We start from the raw sequence: 26,510 nt of genomic DNA, 5'->3' as shown, positions 1-26,510 counted from the left end.
TGAAAAACAAAGTGTTTCCATTTATGGTGGGGAACAGCTGGCTCCGGTTTGTGCTTGGAGTCTATTTTAAAATGTGCACTTTAGCCCAAGGAATTCTGCAGCGGCATCTGTACCGTGGTTTCAGAAGGGAGTAGGGGCTGTGGGTGCGGGAGAGACTGGGTTCTGAAACAGGCCCCTTTAAAGTGAAATGACTTACAAAATCTGCTGTTGGGAACTGTTGCAAGATGCTTGAAGGAGCAGAGGGCACTTTGGGGAAAAAAAAAAAAACCATGCCATAAAATGTACCATCCCTTGACTGTTAAGAATGTAGCTCACCTGCTATGCATCACTGTATATCTGTCACATTTTCATCATCTGCAGACAGAAACTGGAGACTATGTAACCCCTAAATAGGGAGTGTTCTTCCCCTCCCTTTCAACCCTAGAAACCTCTTCTCCACTTTCTGCCTATAAATTGGTCTGTTCTAGATGTCTCATATAAACAGAACCAGCAAGATCTTTCCTTTTATGTCCGGTTTCTTTCACCTTCTTTCAAGGTTCTTCCATAGTCTCGCATTGGTCAGAATTTCATGCCTTTTAAAGGTGGGATAACATTGTGTCCCAGGTATGTTATCATGTTTTGTTTATCCATTCTGGTCTCAGTGGGTATTTGAATGTTTCCATCCATTTGGTCCTTGTGAATAACTGGAATACCATTGTATGAGTGTGTGTTTTCATTTCTGCTTTGAGATGTCTGTCTAGGCACAGAATTGCTGGTCGTTTCTTTTTCTTTCCTTTTTTATTTTTCAAGACAGGGTTTCTTTGTGTTGTTTTGGTGCCTGTCCTGGATCTTGCACTGTAGACCAGTTTGGCCTCGAACTCCCAGAGATCCGCCTGCCTCTGCCTCCCCAGTGCTGGGATTAAAGGCGTGCACCACCGCCACTCTGGGTCCTTTCTTAATGAACTTTCTAAGGAGCAACTGCCCTGCATACCACCGTGGTTGCATCATTCACATCCACACTATCGATGTACACAGTTTGCTATTATTTCTAGAACCCCACCAACACTTAATTTCCATTTTCGTCGTACCCATCCTAATGAGGCATTTTTGCCTTTTGTGTGACTCTTAAAGGGCAGTATATATCTTTTGGGGGGGACAAAAAGCATGGGCTAAAGTACAAACCAGAGGTCAACAGAAGTCGGTGAGAGTCAGCTCTCCTGCGTACTGGTTGTGTGACCGTATCCTAGTCCACTTTTCTTATGCCTGTTTCTCACTTCTCAGCTGGGGCAAATAACAGTTTCTACCTTCCTGAGTTATTGTGGAAACTTAGTAGGACTATATACAAGGTGCTTTGCCCAGACTGAGGAGCACAGTAGATTTGATTTCATGCTTTTTTGTTTCCCCCCAGTTTTTTCAAGACAGGGTTTCTTCGTGTAGCCCTGGCTGTCCTAGAACATTTTCCTAACATTAATTCTTGTTTTGTTTGTTTGTTTGTTTTGAAACAGGATTTCTGTGTAGCCCTCCTGTCCTGGAACTCACTCTGTAGAGCAGACTGGCCTCTAACTCAGAGATCCACCTGCCTCTGCTTCCTGAGTGCTGGGACTAAAAGTGTGCACCACCCACAGCCCGGCCATTTCATGCTTTTTTTTTTTTTGCTTCAAGGTTGATAATATTCTAAGGAGTTGCGGGGGAAGAGGCTGAGAAATCTTGTTATATCCATTGAAAACTAAGTCTTCTGATTAATAAGCTATGCTGGCCCTTGACTACTATGGGTAGAATTTGTTTTTGGTGTTTTTTGTTTGAGTAAGTGGTTTCATTTCATGAATACCTGGACATGTCTAGAAAGGTCTTTCCCTAACTCCTTCTGAGTAAAGACTCACTTGAATACTGACTAAAACCAGTATCCAGACATCTATTCCCTGTTGCTCAATTCTTCTCCTCCTCCTCCACCCATCCGAGGGCCTTTACAAATACGTCAGTAGATATTAGTAGAGACTCACCAGACCCGTCATTCACTAGTTCCTGGAGCACCCTGAAGGAGCCTGACTGGCGAGGAGGAGTTGGTTCATCCCGATTGTCATGGAGCATGCGGTACACATCTGAATGAGGGGGTACTGAGGCCGTGGGTTCACTGAAACACAAATACAGCTGGTGATGCATCGTCGGGAGCCCCGTGAGGCAACAGGACAACAAGTATCATCCTTTGTGCTGAGCAGGGGTCACTCTCAAGTGAATCTCTATGCAAGAAATACCATGTGAATTCACATAGGTGATTTCTGTCAGGACACGGTCGTTTAAAAAACAAGACCTGTGTCTGATGGCCATATAATTATAGATGTGAACAAAATAGCCCCTCCTCCCCTTTTCAGAAAAAAAAAAGACAGCAGACACAATACAGGAGTGAGCTCATTTTGGTTATTCTCACTCATAGAAGTTTAAATATTCCCCTTTTTGATATAGAACTAAATTTCATATGACTTATCAGTTGGTGAAATTCACCCGACAGAGTTTCAAACAACACAATGCAGAAACTTCTATCAATGTTTGCTAAACTGACTGTTCTATTTTAATAGTCACATTAATAATAACGAGAGCAATTTTATTTACTATGCTTTTAGTAAATATATTAATAATGAACAATTAAAAATGTTATTATAATATTACTTGTTAGGCACTAAATACTTTGTTATTGAACTGTATCATCTAGAAATTTATCTGCATATCTTTTAATCACCTGTTATATTTTAAAATAATCATACGTATATTTATTTCTTTACAAAATGGCTTTGGGATGAACTCACTGAATAAACCCTGAGACAACTCTGAGATGTTGCTACATAGCATTCTCAAGTATCACAGTAATTTATAGATAGTGATTTTATGATACTAAAAGAAGCAGTGCGATTTTATTCCATAATAAATCTTTTTAATTGGAAAAGCTTGGTGGCAAAGGTACTTGGAACAGACATTAATAACAAAGAAGAAACTAGTCAAAATAAAGACTGACGGGAATTGAATATCTTCACTAACAGCTTGAAACATTTGCTTATAAGAACTTAATGAAATGCAAACATTTTAAATGGCAAAACAATCCTTTCCACATTAATTAGAGAAAGAGAAAGGATCATCTCATAACAGTGTTTGGACTCTCCCAATCCCCACCTCCCATCTTTTCACTTACAAAAGACAGATGTAAGTTCACAAGCCACTTCTGAGAATACTAAATCAGGCATTTACAAAGTACATTGCAGCTTTCAAAAGACATCCATTTGCTCTTTATGTAATTTCATTTTATTTCGATCTGTCCTATTATCTACATAGTTAGGTTTCATCACCAGGCTTAAATGTCTGCAATAAGTTTTTTTTTTCCTTTGAAGCTTTCACACAGCTTTCTTTCCACCAAGACAATGCTAGAAGACTCCATCAAAGTAGACATCGCCCATGTGTTTAGTCAACATGCCCACAGTTCAAAAAGACTCATATTACCTCATCGAGGGTGTCTCCCCTAGAGCTGTGGAAACCTGACCCTGAAGTGTTTCCATGATATTGTCATCTGAGTACAACTGCATAGGTGTGTTAAACTGGGCGTGCACAATCTTCACGCCGGGAAGTTCCATTTCCAAAGGAATGTTAGGGGCCATCTTAGCCGCAACCTTTAAGTCCCCTGGGCAGATGGTACTAACGGTACTGACAGAAGAAGGGGTGCTACGTCCACTGCCACCGTCAATACCAGAAGGAGTGCTGCAGCCGCTGTGTTAATGACAGGGTTACACGGAGAGGACACAGGAACCGGAAGAACACAGAAGACAAGTACAGACAGGTGAGAAGGAATTGGGGACAGAAGAGGTGATCACATCAGTCTAAAGTGTTTCTAAAAGGGACGATGAAAAAAATTCACACTCGAAAAACTTGGACAAGTCAAAAGTTGCTGGTGATATTGCATTTGTTGGCTTGATTCTGTCAGGTTGAAGGTTAACATGTAGAAAGGGTCCATAAAGCAGGTAGACAACAAATGTCTATCCTCATTTAAAAAAAATAGGCCAAATAATTTGGTTTCTGACAGTGTCACAGGTAAATGGTGGAGGAACATTAGCTAGATATCCTTTCATGTCTCTCAATTTTATAGTTAGAGTATAAAGAGTGGTATTTCACACATAATAACACTATATAGCATGAAGATTTAGGCTGAACATTTCAAAACAAGCATACTTCAATCAGAGAGTCAAGCCTGGACTGAACAGTAATTGACAACTTGTGGGTAAGGCTAAATAAAGATTGTATTTTTGAGCTATATTATCAGTACTTTACCATTTCAATACATCATCTTATTGTTCACTGATTCTGTTAAGAATATTCTTTTTTTTTTTTTTAAAGCCGTTCTGTAACTTCGTACAGGAACTAGAAACAGTCAATAAATGCCTATCACCTTGCAGTTGATGATTAGGGAACAAGTAGGTCATCTCGGATTATTTGGATGCTACCCTAGGCTAAGGTTTGTTTCCTTCACACAGAGGTGTTTCATGCAAGATTTTGGACACACACACACATATTTCCATGCATATTTTTTATTTCCTTTTAAGGATAAGGTTTAGGGACTTTCAAAATATTACAGAGGTTGGTCATCCTAGTCAAGGACAAGGGCGATTTGGTACTCTTTATGCAACTGAACTGGCAACCAGCCACAATGGACATGCATTTGTTAATTAATTAGTATTAATTAACTTGGTATTGGGAATTGAACCTAGGGCCTCAGGCATGCTAAGTAATCAATCGCTGAGCTATATTGAGCTATTAACATAAACCTCTGTTATTATTGCCTGTTAGTGTTGCCGTGAACCCAAGACACATATATGTCCGTGATGTGATTGTCTTAAAGTCAGAGATCTCAGCTGTGACATATGGGGCCCCACCTTTACAGTTACTTTAAAAGGCTACTGTTGTTAACTACAGCCCCATGTAGACACTAAACCCAAAAAGGATGCTGGGCACTGATTTTCTTTCTTTAAATCAATATTGTAGCCTGGTTAGTTTGGACAATACTGTCAATAAATAAGTTAACTATTTTTTAGGGTCTTGTGTTGCACAATCCAACTTCCTACACCATCCCTTTCACTCTTACCTGTTGAGAATTTGTTTAAAACACAGCTAGGTCATTAGTTAAGTCATATACCAAAATGCCATCTGGCCTTATTCACCACTTTTTTTTTTTTATTTTGGCTCAGCACCAATCCTTAAAATTGACTTTAATTGCTAAAAAAAAAGGAAGGAAATTTTCTCTTGTAGAGCAGTTTGGTCAGGATTAAACGAGTTGACGTAAGTGTAATGAGGTTCAGGAACTTGAAAAATGGGAGTTTGAGATAGTGAGTTAAATCTTGAGGGACCAACATAACAGACCCATTCAGGAAAGATTTAGAACTTCTCTGGCTTCCTGTGCATCAGGCAGGATGCTGGATGCTGGGTCAGTTATCGTCAACATGAACTCACAGATATGCTTTATTTTGAGGTGTAATCAGCAAATTTTTTTCTGCTGTTAGGGATCGTATATTGATACATATGTGCATATGGTTTTAATTTGTCAAAGATTGTGTCTTCTATTTCTCCTTCCTTTATCATTGAATTGGGGGTCCTGTGACTAATAAATTAAGGGCCTGTGCCTACTAAATGGAGGAAATGATGTAACATTAACAAGAGTGACCTTTTATAACTATCCAAGACGATGTTAAAAGAGTTCCCGTGTTGATTTCAATAAAATTGTTCTCAGGGACTCTAGGCGCTGTGGAATATCCTCATGAGTCCAGGGACTTAACCTCAATGACCCGGAATGCAGATACTAGTTTGATCTCTTGAGACTGTCTTAGTAATGTGGCAGCGTCACCTGTAACGAGGACGGTGACCTCAAATCCTTTACAACCCAGGTGGCTTCTTTTACAGACAACCAACTTCCCTCGGAGGACTGTGTTCAGACTTCCAGCAGGGAGGGCAGATTTCCAGTTGTAACTTGTTAAAAGCCACCCAGAAACATTTCATGTTTACATCCAGATCTGCAAAAGTATCTTGTGCATGTTGTGATTTATCATTTTGACTTAAAAATGTCACACATTTCAAAATAAAGGCGCTGGTGCTTTAAACGGCTTCGGCTGTGATGAAGTCATCAAACTGAGCCGGAGCTGGGACTGAAACACTATGCACATTGACACATAAATCCACTGTACCTGTTTTACTTCAGATTAAACAAGTTTTTCATTCACAGTGCAGTATGCAGCTTGGTATGGAGCCTCGCAAAATGGTACCTTGTGGAAAAAATCACTGGATCACTGGGAGAGAGCAAAAAGTTCCAAGGGTAGAGTAAATAGTGAGGGGACAGAGGAAGAAAGGAAGAATGGAAAGGCATTTCCACTAGTCTTTAGAATCTGTACACAGGTACCTGTTATTTTTAGAGGATTCCTTTCTTCTAAATTCTGTGGTATTAAGAGGTATCTGCAAGTGTCGCCACGTTAAAGTTAAGATGAAAACATAGAAGAACGCCCCTCTGACTTTCTTTGAATTTTGTACAATCAAGTGTGTTCTAGGTCTTTACTCATTATTTAGCTATATATTATCCAACAGTAAAATAGCATTTTTAACTCTTTTTTCCCCCAAGACAGGGTTTCTTTGTGTAGTCCTGGCTGTCCTAGAACTAGCTCTGTAGACCAGGTTGGCCTTGAACTCACAGAAATCCACCTGCCTCTGCCTCCCGAGTGCTGGGATTAAAAGCACGTGCCACCACTGCCCTGTGCATTTTTAACTTTTAATATGGTATGTTGTGTGACTGAAGGTGGAGTGGCGTAGGGGTAGTATTGGGAAAAAGGGGAAAAAAAGGAGAAAAAGGAACGGGAACAAGGTAACAAAGAGGATGGGGTAGAGCTGAAAGGTGGAGAGGGGAGAGCGGCTAATACTGAGCACTCTTAGGATTTTATTCCTTTATCCAATGAACATGTGATGAGCATACATTGTTTGTTACGTTCCAGGCTCATTTCTAGGTTCTGTGGAGAAAACATGGAGCCAGTCTGACAAAGACACTTCATGTGGCATCACAGCTTTCTTAGCATCTTTCTCCCACATTTCTTCCTGTGACTGACATTATGAAAATTGTGTGGTTTATTTGGAGACAATCTTCTGGCCCTTCTTGTAGCTTATTGAAGGGTCTACGCTTCAAAGTCATGTATTATGTAACTATTTACTAGTCACAGGAGTTAAGTCCCTACAGGGTCAGTCACATAATTATAAAGTGGACCAGTTAACATGTACTTAACAGTGATGAATATTTCAATAAGCTGGCATGTAAAGGTATTTAATTAACTCCCACATATAGTGAACAGTGGGAGGGCTAAATAAATTATGCCTATGGTATGAGTTCACCTATGGGCTACCAGTTTGGGGCACCTGATGTAAACCATTATGCAGCATTTCTAACCAGTTAGGATCCACCTGGTCTGATCAATAGCTTCCTTGGGTTAGCTAACTGAAGGTCAGAGTGATGGGTTTGAGGTTTCCTGAAGTTACAAATTTGGTATTCCTTTCAACTAAAGTTCAGGTTCAATTTTCAGAGAAGATTCTGGAAAAGATTGTATAGCTGTAGTCACTTCTCTGATTGACAGGTAAGGTCTTTAGATTTTGTTCATCATTGTTAATATGGTTTATACAACGTATTCCGTAAGAGTCAGCAATACTTACAGTAACTGCTTTCCTTCTCTCAAATTGTATTGATTTTCACCAGATAGAAACTTTCTGTCCCAAGGAGCCTTTCTTCCTTCGCAAGGATCCATATGCATGAACAGCTGTTCTTATATAAGGGCCAAAATGGTGGGTTTGAAGGAGCAAAGAGAAGCAGGCACTGAGGTGGATGGCCAGAGTCTGCCAATCACTGGAATCAATCCTGGCTTCCCCTTGCTACTACCTGGGGCTGGGTTTGTTTGTTTGTTTCTGCAGGCTAGGCTTTCCTGACGTGGGACAGGGTACATCTGCCTGTCTCAAGGGTCACTGTGTTCTGGATGGGATCCACAGAGCTTCTGGGGCACTAGTTATAAATACACATGGTGATCACATAAAATCTCACAGCCCCGCCAGCTGGTCAATATTTACCCTCAGTAATGGATACTATCTGGCTAGTGTTTGCTGCTAAGTGAGTTGCTTCTTTTCTCTTCTGAATTAAGCTTTGCAATGAAAAGTCACTGCAGGCACTTAGAAGTTACTTTTCTGGGTGATTAGTAAGGATTGATTAAAGCAACATGCTCTTCAAACTTCACAATCTCAGAATTGATAACCTGGTTCGGCCTGGAATTATGAAAGGTTTGGGCCGAATATTGTGCTTGTGTTCAAAGTAGTTCACATCCTGTAAAAAACAAAGGGTTAAAGAAAAATCCCTCAGTGGTGGCTTCCTCTTTTGAGGGTAAAAGTAAATGCATGAGAATTCTGCGGAGAGGATGATTTACCACTGAATATCCACATGACTAAGAAGGGTGATGACAGAACCAGAGATTCCCTCTTTTTTCCTTTCCTTTCCTTTTCTTTTTTTTTAAAAGCCTCATAGCTACTAAATATTCAGGAACTGACTGATGGGCTCTAGAGCAATTAGGGCCAAGTTCTAGATGCTTCTCTTTAAAAACAAAAGTGCAATAGTACCTTCTAGAAAGTAAAGGAGGAAACGGCAAGAGCTGGACGTCAGGAAAGAAACCACATCATGAAGAACACTGGCCAGAACTGAGCTTCAGTACTTACTTTTGAGGTGAACTGGGGATGAGACCCCGCAGCTGTCCATGCAGTGCGTCTTGGATATTGCTAGTTGAATAGAGCCCAATTGGTGAGTTATAGGAAGCGCTCACTACCTGTCTTTTGTCATCAATATTTGCAGCTGCAACGAAAGGCTGGGCCCTTCTGTTGTGCGCGGTACCAATGGGTTTGAATTCCTGTACACGGCAGACAAAACACACAGAGCCACAGAACGCACAACAAAGCAGTTAATGAACAAACCCGTCAGCAACGCTGTTGTTAATTAAGGCATCGTTACCTGCTACAGGATTAGCGAAGTGGTTAGGAGAGGAATTAGGGTCCATCTTTCTGTCATGTCTCTGTAATTTACACATGCTACATTCATCGACCAAACGCTAGACGCAATGGACCAGACCTCATCTGATATCTCAAAATTCAAGCACTGTCTGGCCGTCTCCTTTTCTGGCCTCCTCTACTTCTTTTATAAAACTCAAAAACAGTGTATTATGAGAAGATTTTTTAGTTTAGAAAAAAATTACCAGATTTAATATTCTCTCCAGCTGAGGTTACATGTGCTTTCTTCTCTATAAATACACTCTTGCTTTTGTGGTACTGGTGACAGAACCCAGGTCCAGCACACCTCAGGAAAGCCTGCTACCGCCAGGTTTAATGGATTTCCCTCCAAGTGAGAGAATAAAAAATCAGCAGGCAAATGAGCAGTTGTGAATAACTACAGTGAATTGTGTAAACTTATCTAGGCACAGATTATTATTTTGCTTTTAAAAATATTTACAATGACAAGACCCAATTAATCATCATTTACAATCAACAAGGCCCAATCATTAATTTGAGTGCGGCTGTACTTTTAAAAAGCAAGGAGAATGAGAAGAACTTATGAAAGCAGGAACATGCAAATAGAATTCCTTTCTTTTATTATGATAATGACACATGTATGTTTAAAGAATGGTTGTCCCTTTCTTGGGGGACAAATGAAAGGAATCTAGAGATGTGATATCAACATATCTATATATCTCTCTCTATGTGTGTGTGTGTATAATTAAAAACAGATTTTTCACTCTGTTGCTCAAAGAACAGGACCACACAGCAGTGTCTCAAGCCTTGAGTTTGAAATATACCCGAATGACCCAACCTATGTGTAGGAATAATATTGTCTAGTTTTGAATACATGGATAGTTTTATTTTTTTAAAAATTTATTTGTTTATTATGTAAGCAGTGTTCTGCCTATGCCTGCATACCATAAGAGGGCACCAAATCTCATCAAAGATGGTTGTGAGCCACCATGTGGTTGCTGGGAATTGAACTCAGGACCTCTGGAAGAACTCTTAATCTCAGAGCCATCTCTCCAGCCCATGGATAGTTTTTGAAACTGTTCACTTTTGTCTTAGAAGCACCAAACAAAACTGTAGGGATGCTAAAATACTCATGAGACTGTGCTCTGTTACAAATGAGTCTACTCAGCAGAAGTAGCTACACCCATCTTTATAGTCTTCATTTCTTCTGTGAATGTGCAGTCAGTGTTGCACACAGATTTGAAATAATGCATAATTATTTGAAATGTTTCCCCATATAGGCCTATTGACCATGTTAAAACTGACCGTGTTAAAAATTAGTTATGACCGTGCAAATGGGCACAGCTTCAATTACTAGCTACCGAGTCATTTTTCCATCTGTCCCCAATGTCATGAGACCTGAGAATCTCTGATGATATGAAGGACAGGTTCTTTGTCCCCTCAAGCTGGGACACATGTAATAACAGTTTCCTGAAGCTCAAAAGGTTTAAGTTGAATACAGCTTAGCCTATGATTGTACAGTGTTATTAGACTGATTAATACCTTGCTCATATACCTTTTTTCATCTACAAGAATAGCTCGATGCTGAGGCACTGGCTGGATGACATTATTCTTGCTGCCACTTGGTAGAAAGAGTATTGAAACCACCAAACATAGTTTTAGAAATGTCCCAGCACTGAGTCACATAACACATAAAACTGTGTGCAATCATTTACACAGCTGTACAGTCCCAGGGTGTTGAGCTGATTTTCAATTTGGATTGGCTGTGTTTTGTGATTACCATTTTGATTAACCATTATCATGGCTTGAAAAAGTGTGCTGGAAGTAATTGTAAGTAATGACAGTACTCATGGCTTGAGCCTTTGTAACTCTTTTTGATATGAAGAAGACAGAGGCTAATCGCCCAATTTAGCTTTGACGGATTATGAATCTTCCATGCTAATTATAGAGTAAGTCAGTCAGGATAACAAGCCATTCAAGCTTTATGGAACCTCATTGATTTTTTTTTTCAGAACGAAGTATGAAATGTCTTAAAAACCTTGGTGAATAGTGCGACATTTACAATAATTAATTTACATACTATGATGGCTTGATTCGGGAAGAAAGTATCTGCCTTCAGTTTTCATTTTGTAAGCCTTCAAATAATGAATAAGCATGGATGGTGGTTGTCCTACAAAGGGGCCAGCTCATCTGAAGGCACTTGTGCATTCAGAATCCCCAGTAGGACTTCCAAATGACAGTACATCGCTAGCCAGCTCCAAGGTTTTCCTTTGTGACTTTCAGTTTTGGTTTCTCTTTGTCTTTCTGTCTTTCTCTGTCTCTCTTTCTCACATTAGAAATGTATGATTGGTTAACAGACAAATCCTCTTATGTTCCACTCACATCATAAAAGGAGGTCTTTCTAACACAGGCTTAAAACGTTCTTGTTTAGGCTTTGCAAAGCGTTAGTTTATGGGCTTCCAGAGTTGTTCCCCAAAGCACAATGGAGTGTATACACCAAAGCTAAACAAGAGATATAACGATGGCACAGAGAGGCAGCGTTCTGTCCAAGTCTTACATCATTGTTGAAGGTCAAACAGAATCAAAAGACAAAGCCAATTAGGCGCCTGCTCGTCCACTTTAATTCCTTTTTTTTCCCCTTTTCTTAGAAAAGCACATGCAACACACAATTTTTATATAGCAGTTTCTATATTCCTGTGGTTTGTGTTTATTCCACCTAGAGAAAGCCATCAAATAATTCTTACCTTAACAAAAAGTAGTCATTCAAATTAATTCTCAATTTAAAAATAAGGTTTTTAAGTTTTAGGGGCTTATGTTGAAGAATAGTATGCCGAAGAAGGGAAATGTTAAAACAGTTGGGCTGAAAGTTATGCATCTGATGGAATGCCACCGATACCAGAAAAATGGGGTTCTTGGCAGTAGCCCCCCAAGTCCTAGAAATGACTCAGACAAGGACAACATTCAAAGTCAGTTCACCCTCAACGTCTCACTTGACGACGTTGCTCATAGATGAAGGGTCAAGGCCATTACCGTCTTCATCGGAAGCAGGGGGTCTGACTCATACACTTCATTTCTCTCATTTGCCTACCATTTTTCTAAATCTTTCATGTGAAAACTGCAGGGGAGCAAGAAACCCATGATGCGAAGCTAGCAAATATGTGATCAAGTCAAAGTGAGGCAATGGATCTGTATCTTCGTGCCTGGAACTGATGAAGCTATCCACTCATGCCCATCCTTCAAATGGGAAACAAAGCTGCTCTTGAAACGGTCATTTTCCTCTAGTGATGGGCTTCACGTGTTTACTCCCCATTAGAGGAACTCCAGGGGAAACGTGGGTGAGAGCTCACTTTGTTTAGCTCCTTCCAGTTACCAAAACATTGGAGATTGAAGTTAGTTTTAGGAAAACAAGCTGGCTGCACATGTAAGTACCTCTTTAATAGGAAGACACAGTACTTTACAAAGACATGGGCATAATGTTCTTCCTGCTTAGATAAGAGCCTTTGTTTGTTTGTTTCTAAAAAGTATCTATTTTTGCTGCAATAGGTACATCATATCTTTGAGTTGTCAGGCTGATGTTAAGCAGGAATGAAAGTAACAGTTTGCTTTGAGAAAGGAAACTTTGAAGAAGGACTAACAACACACCCATCTCGAGTGACACCTTGTTTAGAAAAAATGTCAAGAGTCTGCTCACAGACCGCCAGACTCAAGGATTCATTCAATTGCTGGAAACAGATCTGAACAAGTTCTAAGGTCCTTTAGAAGCATAAGACTCAAACCTGAATCTATAAAAACAAAACTTCTCTATTTAGTGATAGCATGGAAAGATGGAAAAAACTCTAGCCATTAAAATTTTATATCAACTATTATAATTGTGTAAGAAAAAGTCCCCCAAGTCTAAACTTAGAGGGAAAAAACTATATATATATCAACATGCTATTATTTGGCCGAGGTCTTAGATACTGGTACACAGTGTTTCACTTTTGGTGAGTAGATAGTACGTTTTAAATCAGAAAGAGTATTTTGTCCCATACCAAAGGTCACAATACTTACTATAACAATTTGACTTGGGTTGAGAAACAAGAACTCAATTTCTATTGTTTGTTGGCATTTTGCCATTCACCTGTGGTAGCATCGTAGTACGCTGACGCCATTTGTTTCCCCAACTGACACATCTCTGCTTTCCAGAAAGTGCTCTGTTTACATAGTTCTCATTAAGGGGGAAAAGTAAATCTTTCCGTAAGGCAGCGTATTACTTAAACATTAGTATTTTTCTCCAAATGCAAAGGTCACCAATCTGTTCGAAGAAAAGCTCTCTGTGTGTAACCAGGACTCGAAGATGGCAGATGGCGGAGCTCCACTGAAATTCAGCTGTTTTGAGCACCAAATGCCTGTGCCACGTGAACTAGTCATGTTGCAATCTGGCTGAAAAGCGGCATAAGGGGAAAACCCTTTGATGATTAGGAGAGCTGAACTTTTTCTTATCTCTGAGCCGGTCAAAGGCTGGCTCCTTGGAGAGGGAGCCAGTAAGGAGTAGGCATGACTCAAATGAATGGAATTTTAAGAGGCGCCATCTGAGTGCCTGCTACAGTTGTTAACCTAATCCTCACCTTTTTCACTTAAAAAAAAGAAAGAAAGAAATTCATTTCCTTTCATTCCTTATTTGAAGAATTTAAAATAAACAAATAAATAAAAAAGTATAATCTAACCCTTAAGTTCAGGATATCCGAGCTAATAAAATGATTAACAAGAGGCCAGAATATTTAAAATTAGAATGATGCCTTAGAAGCTAATTCTTGGAAAAATGATAGTTATATTTTTAGGCATACAGATTTGCAAGAGAGATCTCTTTTCTCAATCCAGCTCAGGAATTACCATCGACTCTAAATTCTTTTTTTTTCTTCTTTTTTTTGAGGGCACCAGATCTCATTACAGATGGTTGTGAGCCACCATGTGGTTGCTGGGAATTTAACTCAGGATCTTTGGAAGAGCAAGCAGTGCTCTTAACCTCTGAGCCATCTCTCCAGCCCCTCCGACTCTAAATTCTTAAGAGATGGTAGCAAAGCGCAGACTCTCATCATGACTTTAGTACATCTTGCTTTAATAAATCCTTGCTAGGGTAAGAATGGCCATTGTGATGAAGTATCAGCCGGGGTTTGACCCACTGATTAAACCTGTTTAGTTTCCCTAGCCCTTACATCTCATATTGGCGAGTTAGAGCTTTAAAAACAAGGATACATTTGGAATAGGGAAGTCATTTGCAAAAGGGTGCATGCAATACGGTGACTGATGTGTGCTGTGAGTGGACAAAGAAATGGGAATTTCATCCAATGCACTCTAGAGACTCCAAGTCTGGACAGTCAACAGACGTGTGCACAAGGGCCACACAGGTCTCCGTTTTCACTTCTGTTGCCTCTAAATGATGAATTGATCCGTGTGGGAAGTAAGCAGGTGTGTGCATTACTGCAAAGGGCTGTGTATACATGACAGTGATGTGTCTAGAATGCTGTGTTTCATCTAACCTTTCCTTGTATCAAATTAAGTGCTGATTGGAGGTACTGCCAGTCACCAATGTAAAGGACCCTCGCATGCCAGGGGGAGCCACCAATGGCTTTTAGAAGTTTTTGCTATGTTAACAGGTTGGACGTCTCTAAACTAAAACCCAGAAGTCCAAACTGTTCCGAAAAGAGAAAGATTTTGAGCAATAGTATGTTGTAAGTGGAAAATTCCATGCCTGGTCTCAAGCAATGGGTCCTAACTAAACAGGAAAGCTCATTCCCCCAAGCCTATGTACCAAGGTGTGAAAAAAAAGGCAAAAATAAATTTTGTGTTTAGGTTTGAGTCTCTTCGCTAAAGTATCTCACTGTGTATATGCAAACACTGTAAATTTACCTGAAGCTTCTGGCCCTAAGCACTTTTAAGGCGGGATAGTCCATCTATATTACCTCTCCTTTTTTTTTCAGCGTTTGCTCACTTACTTTGAAGAATGAAAGTTTTTTTCTGACCTAAATATGCCACTCACCTTCCAAGATCACACAGAACTTAACAGTTGGAGGCAGTAGTTGTTCTGAGAACTGGTCCCCAGGACCCACCCTAGTCATTGCTAGGAAATACAGTTTGTCCTCCATCCCTTTAACTCATTAGTCTGCGATGCACTGGGTGCTTGCTGCGGGCTATGCCTGGGGAAGTCTCATTGAGGGGAACAGACACATGGCTCCTGTCTTGAGAATGTTCTGTATCTTGCTTACTTTCCTCGAGGTCCCTTCTCTCTCTTTTGGCTCATAATTTTTAGGCACAGACTCTTGACTTCCCTTTTAGTCAAAAGCTAGGTCAAGGATCTTATAAACCCTTCCCTTTAAAGAATGCATATTGTGTTTCCTTTTCTGTGTGTGGGCTGGGAGGGGGCCATATTTTAACTAACATAAAGCTTTGAAGGAGCACGATTTTTAAGGACCTTTGCAATAGTCAGGAGGAAGGGACTCTTCCTTGTCACATAGTGACAGAGAGGACAGAAAGCCCTTCTGTAAGCAGGTGCATACTGTCAAGAAACCCGGGGAGGCTTCTAATCACAGCTTGGGGGTTGATGGGAGAAAACACTTAAGCATAAGAACTCCCACCTGTTTGACTAGCTTCAGGCCTTTGCCTATATTGTCTTATTGAAATCTTTGGGCAGCCTATGAGACACTCGTACTTATGTTGTGCTAGGTCTATTTTATAAAGAGAGAATGGAGGCTCATTGGGGCAGGGAGAAAACATAGAGCCGGTGAACCTGCCAAGGAGAAGAGTGCTGAAGCGTGAATTACAAATGTGTTCTCAGACAGTCTTCGTTAGGTCTATAGAAAACCGCACGCTGGAAGTATCTACCATCTTAACGGGAACGCTTGTTTCAAAGATGATATTAAACACGTATCTTTGTATCTCTAAGCCTTGGCAGCTTCTAAGGAGAGGTTGTAAAACCCTGTTCTTAATTAGAGTTTTTCAGTGTATTATAATTGAGGTTTGATTCAATTTTAGATTCATGTGGCTCATGAGACAGGGTTGCCTCAAGGGAAAAAACTTTTATCTTTTATAAGTTAGCCACACACATAGAGTATTTCTGTGATAACAAAATTCAATTCATTTTCGGTAAGGTATATTTAATTATAGAATGTCAGAACTGGGAATTAAAGAAGGGTGTCCAAATAAGACCCGTGCAAAGACCTTACAGGATTGAAGATCACAATAACTATTAATTATTAGATTAGAGCTACCCATTTCAAATGGCCCAGCCTGGGTTTTATTTTGCTTTATTTAAACAATGTAAAGTTCTTAGATTACACCATGGCCATTTATTCAGCAGAAGTCTTATCACAAGAAATGAAAAGAAAGAAAAAAAAAGAAAAAGAAAATTGGACTCCATGCAGACTTAGTCAAATTGTTCTGAGTGAGAAAGTGAGTTTTCTCCCATTTTGTTTGTGTTGTGGTTTCAATCTGTAGACCCTGGCTGGCCTGGAACTTCCTGTCTATTCTAGGCTGGCATCAGCCTTGCCTCAATCCCACCTGTCTCCCAAATTCTGGGATTGCAGACATATGCTAACATGCCCAGCAGAGAATATACTTGACTTTTAAGGAGATACCTGCCTAGGCACTCTCTGTTTTTTCCTGGATGTAGGAAAACATGAATCATGTAAGTTAACCTAAGAGAGCAGAGCCCAGTCGCAGCTTCCCAGGTGATTTGTTCTGATTCTTAGCTTTCTTACTTCCCCCACCCTTGAACGGAAGATGCGATGTAATAGCATTCCCTCTGAACTTCCTACCTGCGGTTCAGCTTCTAAGTTTATTTTGAAAGGATGTGCTTTTCCGTCTTCAGACACCTGTGGAGACCATAAGCGGGTTTCCGCCCTGCAAATAAAACAAATTCTGAATCCAAATGGCACTCCTTTTTAAATGTACATTATTTCCCATTCCGTTTGTGAAAAATACTAGCAACCTTCAGTGATTTAAGCCAGAAGAATTTAGTTTTTACTTATTCTGTATATTCCCATTTTGTTAGTCTTATATATTTTTAGTGTCTTTTTGAGGGCGCGAGGACAGATTAAGTGCATGACGTGGATTCTGGAGAAAGTATGTCTCCAAGTGTGTGTAAGAACAACAGAAGAGGGACACCTAGAGACACACCACAGACACCAAGAGGCAAGCTCGGTGGCTCTCTCTTCTCTTCTATCCTCCTAAGGCCGCCACAGGAGCCAGGGAGAGACTGGCATCCAAGAGCTGTGGTTGGTCCAGCTCTTAGGTGTCTGCGGCTCGGAAGCATGGGCACAGATAGAAGAGAATCTGTTTTACTCCATGAAGGTTATGGATGGATAATGGATTGAGTCGTCTGTACCAGTGCATGATTGTGGGTACCACAACAACGTGATCGTTATATGAAAATGGCCACTATAACCAATTATTAGTTCATATTTTCAGCTTTATATCGAGGCTCTCATGACAAGAAGTTGGGTTTAAATTTCAACTTTGGGAAATAGGCTAGAAACACCTGCATATTTACTATACACATATATTTCCCACACCTTGTGGTGGTCTCTTGGGATGAATATGTACAAAACAGCCTACAGTATAAAGGAAATTAACAATCAAATTTAACATGGCCACATTGAGGCAAATCCAGAGATTCTTTAAGGAGCATCTTTCAATCCTATTCCATCCCACAGTACTATGGTCCAATCATTCATTCTGCTTTGTGTTTTCATGGCTGTAATTATTTTCACAGTGAAGTCACTGGGCTACTATATGAAGGAGTCATTCCTCTGCACCGTTTTAATTTTGACATTTCAGAGGATTTTGTTCTTGAAAACTGGTTCATCCACACATGCTAGATTGACCAATTTCAGTGAATAAACAAGAAGAAAGTGGCTGACACATAAAAAACAAAAACAAACAAAAACTCCACCAAGATTCTAGGTCTATGACATTTCTCATGAGGTAGATGAGATCATTTATAGCCCTGGTTTGGGTTCTCCTGAAAACACAGATCAAGTTTTGACCCCATTGGCCAAGGCGCACCTGTCAATCTTGAGACACAGTTGATATGATGCTGCTTTAATCCTGTCCTGTGCATCAGCATGGGTCATGGACTCAGTACCGAAGCCATCAATAGCCAGGATGACATCTCCAGGACACAGGTTGGCAGCTGCCGCCTTGCTTCCCGGAGTGATCTGGAAGATAAATCAAGACACCATTTAAAATCCAATATCCAGCAGTATCTTGAGTTTTTTTTTCTTTTCTTTTCTTTCTGAGACAGGGTTTCTCTGCGTAGTTTTGGTGCCTGTCCTGGATCTCTGCAGACCAGGCTGCCCTCAAACTCACAGAGATCTGCCTGCCTCTGCCTCCCAAGTGCTGGGATTAAAGGCGTGTGTCACCGCCACCTGGCTCAGTATCTTGAGTTTTATACTTAATATTTGAATGCTATCTTGGAAAACTTAAACCTAATTTTAAAAGAACTTTCAGTCGATCAATTGTGTTAATGCTATTTTATTATGTTAATAACAAAATAATAATTTTGTTTCATACTAGCCATGCTTTAAGAACCATTCTGTCTCTTGTTATCTTTTAAATATTTTCCATAACTACGTTTGTGAATATTTTCTTTGTCGAAAACCAGTACTTTTTTGTTGTTGTTGTTCGCCAGAACTTTCTGTTTGGAGATAGAGTTTTCTATGTATTGATGACTTTGGTATACTTGAATTGAAACTACTTTAGCAACTTGATATGTTTTCATTTTTAACATTATTGTGAGGGGAGCAGCACGGATTGGATATTTATATTCCCCAAATTCTTATGATGAATTTCTTACAAATTGGTGACTTTTGGAGGAGAAGCCCTTGGGAGGGTCGGCAGTTTAGAGCCATTATGACCGAGACTAGCACCTTACAAACAGACCTCTGAAATAGCTTTGCTGTTTTTCTGCCTTTTCTGTAGGGACACAAGAAGTTGGTTATTTGAAATCTGGAAGAGGGCCCTTGCAAGGATCCAACCGTGTTAGTACCTTAACTTCAGATTTCTAGCTCTTAGAATGGTATAAGACATGATTTCTGTTGTTGAAACTCCACCCAGATATAATAGCTTAAACTAAGACAGAACATCTATGTGTAGACATCTGAGGAGAGAGTCACTCTTGAGCTGACAAGAAGAAGCCTGAAAATATAAACATTTATAACATTATAGAGAATTGAAGTCACTGTGAAGAAAACCAGAAATTCAAGGAAAGATGGATACCTCCAAGGAAGGAAAAGCCCATGCCTATACTCGAGCTCACTTGTGATGGAGCATGGAGGAAGAGGTGGCCATAATAAGGCGGTGAGGTAAAACATTGCTAACAGTTTGGTGTGAGTTAGCATGAATGTAAATAACTACTGACAAAAAGGAAGTTTGTATTCAGTCATGGTAGCAGCTCCATGAATGAAGAACAGGTGGAGTAAATAGAAAATACCTAATAAGATAAGCTTTAATTAAACCAGGTCAGTAACTATATTAAATACAAATCGTCTAAACATATTACTTAAAAATCAGAGATTTTTCAAAATAGGGGAAAAGCAAGATTCATTTTTTTCTTTCTACCAGAAATGTGTATAATTAAAAAAAAAGAAATGTGTATGATTTATTTAGAAGTAGAAAATGAAAGCAGTGCTTCAAGATATAGGAACATATATGTTACTGTGTTTTTAATGGTTAGAAATAGAATATGTGGAGTATTAGTGTGCTGAATATCCAGTTAAAAATTGAAGGTTGTTTTGATTATCATTCATACTCTCATTTTTCTGGGTAAAATTTTCTCTCATTTTTTTCTGTCTTGTACTCACATGGATATCTCCCTAGCTAACTGTCCAGTCATCTGATACTATTCCTGATCTCCTTTATCCAAGATTCAATGGCCATTTTGTTTTCCTTTCAGTTCGCAAGCAGAGCAGTCCTGTGCCTCCTCAAGGTTTTACATGCATAGTTATTTCTGTCCAAAATACTCCTCACCTGTTGGCTGCTTTTTATCCTTTAGGTTTAAGTGCAAATGATGCATTTTAGAAAATCCCCCAAAGTTCTGAAGTATGTTTTCTCTAGTTTCCCAACCTCACTTTTCATTTTTATATCTTGTTTATTTCCTTCATGAAGATTACCTTTAATTTTGTATTTGTTTAGTTGCTTGTGTATTACTGTCTTGTTAACTAACTGCAAGCTCATCTGATGGAGGGTCCCTGACATGATGATTTAGCTGGTGATTTTTCAACTTCACCATGGTTCAAAAGGTGTATAACTCAGGATGAACCATACTTTGGGTTCTGTAGTGTGATCTTTTCCTTAGCCAGTGATTTGCAGTATAACACTTGCTCATGATGTTGGGAGGTAAGAGCAGAGCCCCAATCTCTCAGCAGAGAGAGAGAGCAAGAGAGAGAGAGAGAGAGAGAGAGAGAGAGAGAGAGAGAGAGAGAGAGAGAGAGAGAGAGAGAGAGGAGATGATTATGAAGTTCAGGTTAGGTTGGTAAACAACAAATGTTCTATAAGTGTACCATGCATCTAAGCTGTGGCATTGGGTGTGTTAAATCTATCAAGATGCATTCTGCATTTTCAATTTACAATACTTTCAACTCTTGATGGTGTTATCAGCATGTAGTCGCATCATAGGTCAAGGAGTATCTGTATTTCTAATGTTTCATGGTCTATTTCCAGGAGTTTAGATTTAATACATGAAAAACTGAAGAATGAGTAAAAAGGTCATTTAAATCAGGGCTTATGAAGAAAAAGATAGTACCCCAAAATTATGTATGTGTGTGTGTGTGTGTTTTGTATGTATGTAGTCTGTCTGTCTGTCTGTCTGTCTGTCTGTCTGTCTTGCTCTCTGTGCCCACACTCGTGTGCTCTGAGTACAGAGGAGGGCCTTGGGTGCCATGCTTTATCCTTTTCTTCCTTAGTTACTTTGAGACAGGATCTCTTACTGAACCTGCTAGGCTGGCTGGGTAGAAGGCCCAGTGACTCTCTTGTCTCCACCACTCCACAGTGATTGGGTTCCAGGCCCAGCTATGCCTGAATTTTTCTTGGGTGCTGAAGATCTGAACTCAGATCCTCACTCTTGTTCAGCAAGAGCTCTCCCTACCGAGCCGTCGCCCCAGCCCAGCTTATGTTTATTATTGTGAACTTACCATTGTTATGATTGGAAACTGGCAATTGTAAATCAGAGTCACCCACGAGTCTTGTTTTAAACTTCAGATTGCTCTAGGAATAAACTCTACTGTCCCCAATATGTTCCTCTAGGATTAATAGTCAGTTTGCTATTTTCTGTTTGCTTGTTCTAGCCCATTCTGAACCTCTAGAGAGATTCAAGTTCATTTAAACAAATAAAATTGGAAAAGCAGTAAGTTCCCATGTGTCCCAGTTCTCCAGTACTATCGCTACATTGTTTACTGTACTTGGTTAATTTCTGGGTCATGAAGATTTTCTAGTAGGAACAGTTGATACAGCTTGGTGAAGACAACTTGGCTCAGTACATCTTAGCCCTTGGAGGCTGTTTCCTAGTTACGTCTCATTTAGAAGTTCTCCCAGACCCAGGACTGCCAGGACAAAGTTTCCATCTTCAATGGACCTCATACACATAAAAATAATCCTAATCATTTAATATGCTTTCAATATAGGACGCAGTACTTTCTATTTTTTAAGCTTTTAAGGTCAGAATGCTTCATATGGGTTAAAACATTAAATAAGGCTTAATGTGCTTGCTTGTAAATCTCATCTTAGGTTTAGTAATACAGCTGAACAGACTCAAGTGTAGAACACTCAATCCCGATCTGGAAGTGGTTAACTTTTCTTTTTTTTCTGTTTTTGCTTTGGTTATAATAAATGGAAAATAGAGCTATGTGTCTATGTGTGTCTATATGTATCTGTGCTTGTAAGCTGTGCTGTTGGGTGGGTTGAATATACACATTTAAGCAGACATCAGAACTTAAATGTTGAACAAGTAATAAATATTGACTTTGTAAATCAAACAGACAGCAGATATCAAAGTTGAATTTTTTAGATAGTAGAAGGCACTAAAATTTATTAACAGTAAATACTAAAGTTAAGAATTTCATCTTATCTTTGTACAAAATGCCAATCTTAAAAACTGTTTTCATTGTTTCAGCAATGCTCTACGATAGGCTGAGCAGAGAGGACTGTTTCGTTAACCCAGGGCTTCCTGCTGAGCTAAGAGCAGCTACAGGATCATATATGTCACCAGGCACTTCAGAAGCTGGCTTGGTTTGTAGCTTGAGTTTTCCTGGCTGGCCCACAGTCAGGGCAAATCTCTTTCACTTGCCAGTCCCACAGCCTCTCAGACCCGACCAAGTAAACACAGAGACTTATGTTGCTTTCAAACTGTATGGCCGTGGCAGGCTTCTTGCTAACTGTTCTTACAGCTTAAATTAATCCATTTCTTTTAATCTATACCTTGCCACATGGCTCGTGGCTTACCGGCATCTTTACAAGCTGTTTCTCATCGTGGTGGCTGGCAGTGTCTCTCTGACTCAGCCTTCCACTTCCCAGCTTTATTTTCCTCCTTGCCCCGCCTATACTTCCTGCCTAGCCAACGGCCAATCAGTGTTTTATTTATTGACTAAATAACAACACATTTGCCGTACAGAACATCCCACAGCATTGGTTAGCTTTAATTGTCATCTTGACACAGAGTAGTCATCTGAAAGGACAGCCCCAATTGAGAAATTGCTTAGTCTAACTTGACCTGTGGGCATGTCTGTAGGGGATTGTCTTCACTGTTGATCAATGGAGGAAGGCCCTGCTATTATAAGCAGTATTATCCCTGGGCAGGTGGTCCTGAACCAAACAGGAAAACTAGCGAAGCACAAGCTGCCCAGCCAGCAAGCAGCATCCTCCACAGTTCTTGCTGTATGTGGTGGCTGGGAAATGAGTTCACAATGCTGTGTGAATGACAGTCAATGTTGGAGAGGATGCGGAGCAAAGGGAACTCTTCTCCACTGTTGGTGGGAGTGCAAACTTGTACAACCACTGTGGAAATCAGTATGGCGATTTCTCAGAAAATTGGGAATCGATCTACCTCAAGACCCAGCCATACCACTCTTGGGCATATACCCAAGAAATGCTCAATCATACCAGTGTTCATAGCAGCACTATTCATAATAGCCAGAACCTGGAAACAATCTAGATGCCCATCAACTGAAGAATGGATTAAGAAAATGTGGTACATAGACACAATGGAGTACTACTCAGCAGAGAAAAACAATGACAGCATGAAATTTGCAGGCAAATGGATGGAACTAGAAAATATCATCCTGAGTGAGGTAACCCAAACCCAGAAAAACAAACATGGTATGTATTCACTCATAAGCGGATTCTAGATATAAAGCAAAGAACAACCATATTGCAACCCACAGAACCAGGGAGGCTATATAGTGGGGGGACCCTAGGATAACTGTGGCTTATAATAAATTTTGGTTTGACTCAATTATTGGGCAGGCCTCAATCAAACATTTCACTATTAGGATAAGAATTTATACTGTATCAAGCTGATAATAGAAATCACAAACAATACTGTGACAAATATCTTGCTACACGTACTTTATCAATATTTTGTATTAAATAATTATTATCAGTGAAAAAAATAATAAAATGAATAAGATTAAAAAAATAGGATGAAGGCCCTCTCACTCCCTGAAATGATAGACTGTGATCTGGAATTGTTAGGCTGAAACCCCTTTTCCCCAACGTTGCTTTTGGTTAGACTGTTTTATCACAACAACCGAAGCGAAAGAAGAATGGAGGTCAACCAGGGAACGTGGCTAGTGACGGCGAGAACCCACGTCTGACTTTTTTTGTTTGTTTGTTCTCAACACGGCAACTACTGTTTTTGTCCTCCACAGATGGATGGATTGGGCAGAAAATGGATGTAGAGGGAGAAGGAGAGATTCAATGCCATTATTGTTTGTAGTTTTCTGGTTCAGTAAGGCTGATGAACAGGATGGCTAATGACTAAAATGACTGTTAACTTGACTTTGTAAGTTAAACCATTTACTGAGGTATAAGAATCCAAGGTCCAGCCAGACGGTGGTGGCGCATGCCTTTAATCCCAGCACTCGGGAGGCAGAGCCAGGCTAATCTCTGTGAGTTCGAGGCCAGCCTGGGCTACAGAGTGAGTTCCAGGAAAGGCACAAAGCTACAAAGAGAAACCCTGTCTTGAAACACCCCCCCGCCAAAAAAAAAATTCAAGGTCCATGGTGAATTTATATTATCGCTCTATTTTAATTTCTGTCATCTTATTATTATATTGTATCCTTATAGCGTGCTCACAGCTTTTTGTTACTATGCTTTCTCCAGCTGGGAGAACAGAGAGGTGAAATGAAGCATAGGGTTTTAGTTTTCTGTTATTTTTCTGTTTTTTTCATCCCCCAAGACAGGGTTTCTCTGTGTAGCCCTGGCTGTCCTGGAACTCACCTGGTAGACCAGGCTGGCCTTGAACTTGAGAGATTCACCTGCCTCTGCCTCCCAAGTGCTGGCACTAAAGGTGTGTGCTATGACTGCCTGACGGAAGCATAGGGTTTTAAAATGAATTATTTCGTCTTTGGGCTCATTAAGGTCTTAACTATTAAAGTAACCAGGGAGATAATTGGCCATAGCCCTGCCATTAATCACTCAGCATCATGATTTTAAACTTCTCTGTTAAAAGAATCACCTGGGGTCTTTGTTGGCCATAACGACTCCATTCAATACCAGATGTTTGGAATCAAAACTCAGAATCTCTAGGAAAGGACCCAGAGCTGTGTTTTTTACAAATACCTTAGATGATTTTGGCTCTTCACGGTAACCTATTCCGTTGTCCTCCATTCCCTACCAAATAAACTTTGGAATCCTTGCCAGGCACATAAAATCCTACCAGGACCTGGGTACTATGGAAGTTTCTAGAGTGACGTCTCGCATCATTTACAGCAGAATCTCCTCATGACCCCGAGCATAGGTATTTTGAAAGTGATTTGCGTGATTCGGATGTTCAGTGTGGGATGAAGACCATTATTTTACTGTCACAATAGTATTATTATTGAGGGATACCATCTTGCTTAATTCTTAAGACAATATTGTAAAACAGTTACTGTTATTTTAATATGAGAAAACTGATGCTCGGAAATTGTAAGATACTCATGTGGGGTTATTTATTCAGTGAAAAATCTAAAATTCTTACTGCCGCTGTTTCTCTTGATAGCACAGGCTATTCTACTAATATGTGCAAACTCCCTGTGGGTGACCTCCCCACTACTGTTCCTCTTCAGCCAGACTTCTCTTGGGGAATTTTGGACCAGTTTGTCATGGTAGCTTATGTACGTGTCTCTTCTTCCGCTGATACGTAAGCCTCTCACAGGGGAGACATGCATCTATATTATATTATAGATCCATCTAAATTATAATTGTTCTCCCTTGGCGCCTTTCAAGTAATAGGATATTTTGCAATCAGTATTATGAACATATGAACCAGTGAGTGCTTCTCTGTAGACACAAGTCTTTGTTAGCACAAAATTACACAGGTTTTATTCACATCAGTCTTCCTACTACCCTGTTTTTTTTCTGGGAAAAGATTATGTCCAACTACAACCATCCCATGTTCAAATTTCAAATAAAGTTTAGATTGAAGCAACACACACACACATACACACACGAGAGAGAGAGAGAGAGAGAGAGAGAGAGAGAGAGAGAGAGAGAGAGAGAGAGAGAGAGAGAGTAAGCATTAACGGTATGCTGACACACTGTGTTGGTACTCAGGTCCATGCAGCATTCACAGCCACTGACCCTGGAGCCTTCAGAAGAGAAGGAAGAGGGGATAAAAAGGGAGGAAATGACACACCAGCCTCAGATACACACCCAATTCATATGTGTGAACAACTTGAGTTTGTGCTACATTCCATACTGGAATTTTTAAAATATCAACAATTTGTGACTTGTCTGTGAGAGTAAATCCACTTCCTGGTTGGTCAAGAAACTTCCAGAAGAACCTTTAGGATCTTCTTTCAAGAAAAACCAAAGAAGCTGACATAGACATGTGAAATAACCACTTTCTGTGTCACTGTGTGACAGATTATCCGGCAGAATAACCTATAGAGGGGCAGAGGGCTGCCTAGGTGAGGGGTGGATGGGTGGGGAGTGGGGAGTTGTAACCTCGAAGTCTTGGCCCTCATGACTGCCTCCACGAGCCAGGCCCCACTTCCTAAAAGCTCCTGTAACATTCCACCATGAGCTAAAGACTGAGTATTCAAAATGCAATACAGTGCGAGGCATTTCAGCTTTGAACCATAACACTCTCTTAAACTGAATGTTCCAAACCTACATTTTATTTTACACAAAATTCAGTGCATGTGTTGTCTAGAAATCTTGGGTCTGGTGGTTTAGTTTCCCACCTTTTGATCTATGCATGTGTTTCTTCAAAGTACACTAAAAATTATTGCACTGAT

The 26,510-nt window shown here is 40.0% G+C and overlaps 1 protein-coding gene across 2 annotated transcripts in view; it reads right to left on the bottom strand.

Annotated features, from left to right (window-relative positions):
- The window catches only part of Pdlim3 (PDZ and LIM domain 3), a 33,149-nt gene that overhangs the window by 2,017 nt on the left and 4,622 nt on the right, over nt 1–26,510 (bottom strand). Inside the window, exons 2-6 of one of the 2 annotated variants that reach the window (XM_059244350.1) lie at nt 18,082–18,233; nt 16,833–16,917; nt 8,283–8,350; nt 3,466–3,729; nt 1,980–2,110 (exon numbers count right to left, since the gene is read on the bottom strand). In XM_059244350.1, the coding sequence (XP_059100333.1) occupies nt 1,980–2,110; nt 3,466–3,729; nt 8,283–8,350; nt 16,833–16,917; nt 18,082–18,233 (700 nt within the window). Of the gene's footprint in view, nt 1–1,979; nt 2,111–3,465; nt 3,730–8,282; nt 8,351–8,736; nt 8,925–16,832; nt 16,918–18,081; nt 18,234–26,510 lie in introns of both variants that reach the window. The other variant, XM_059244349.1, reaches the window with a different exon arrangement.

This window comes from Peromyscus eremicus, chromosome 17 (assembly GCF_949786415.1).
Source record: "Peromyscus eremicus chromosome 17, PerEre_H2_v1, whole genome shotgun sequence".
NCBI classification, from domain to species: domain Eukaryota; kingdom Metazoa; phylum Chordata; class Mammalia; order Rodentia; family Cricetidae; genus Peromyscus; species Peromyscus eremicus.
This window is presented reverse-complemented; position numbering and strand designations above follow the sequence as displayed.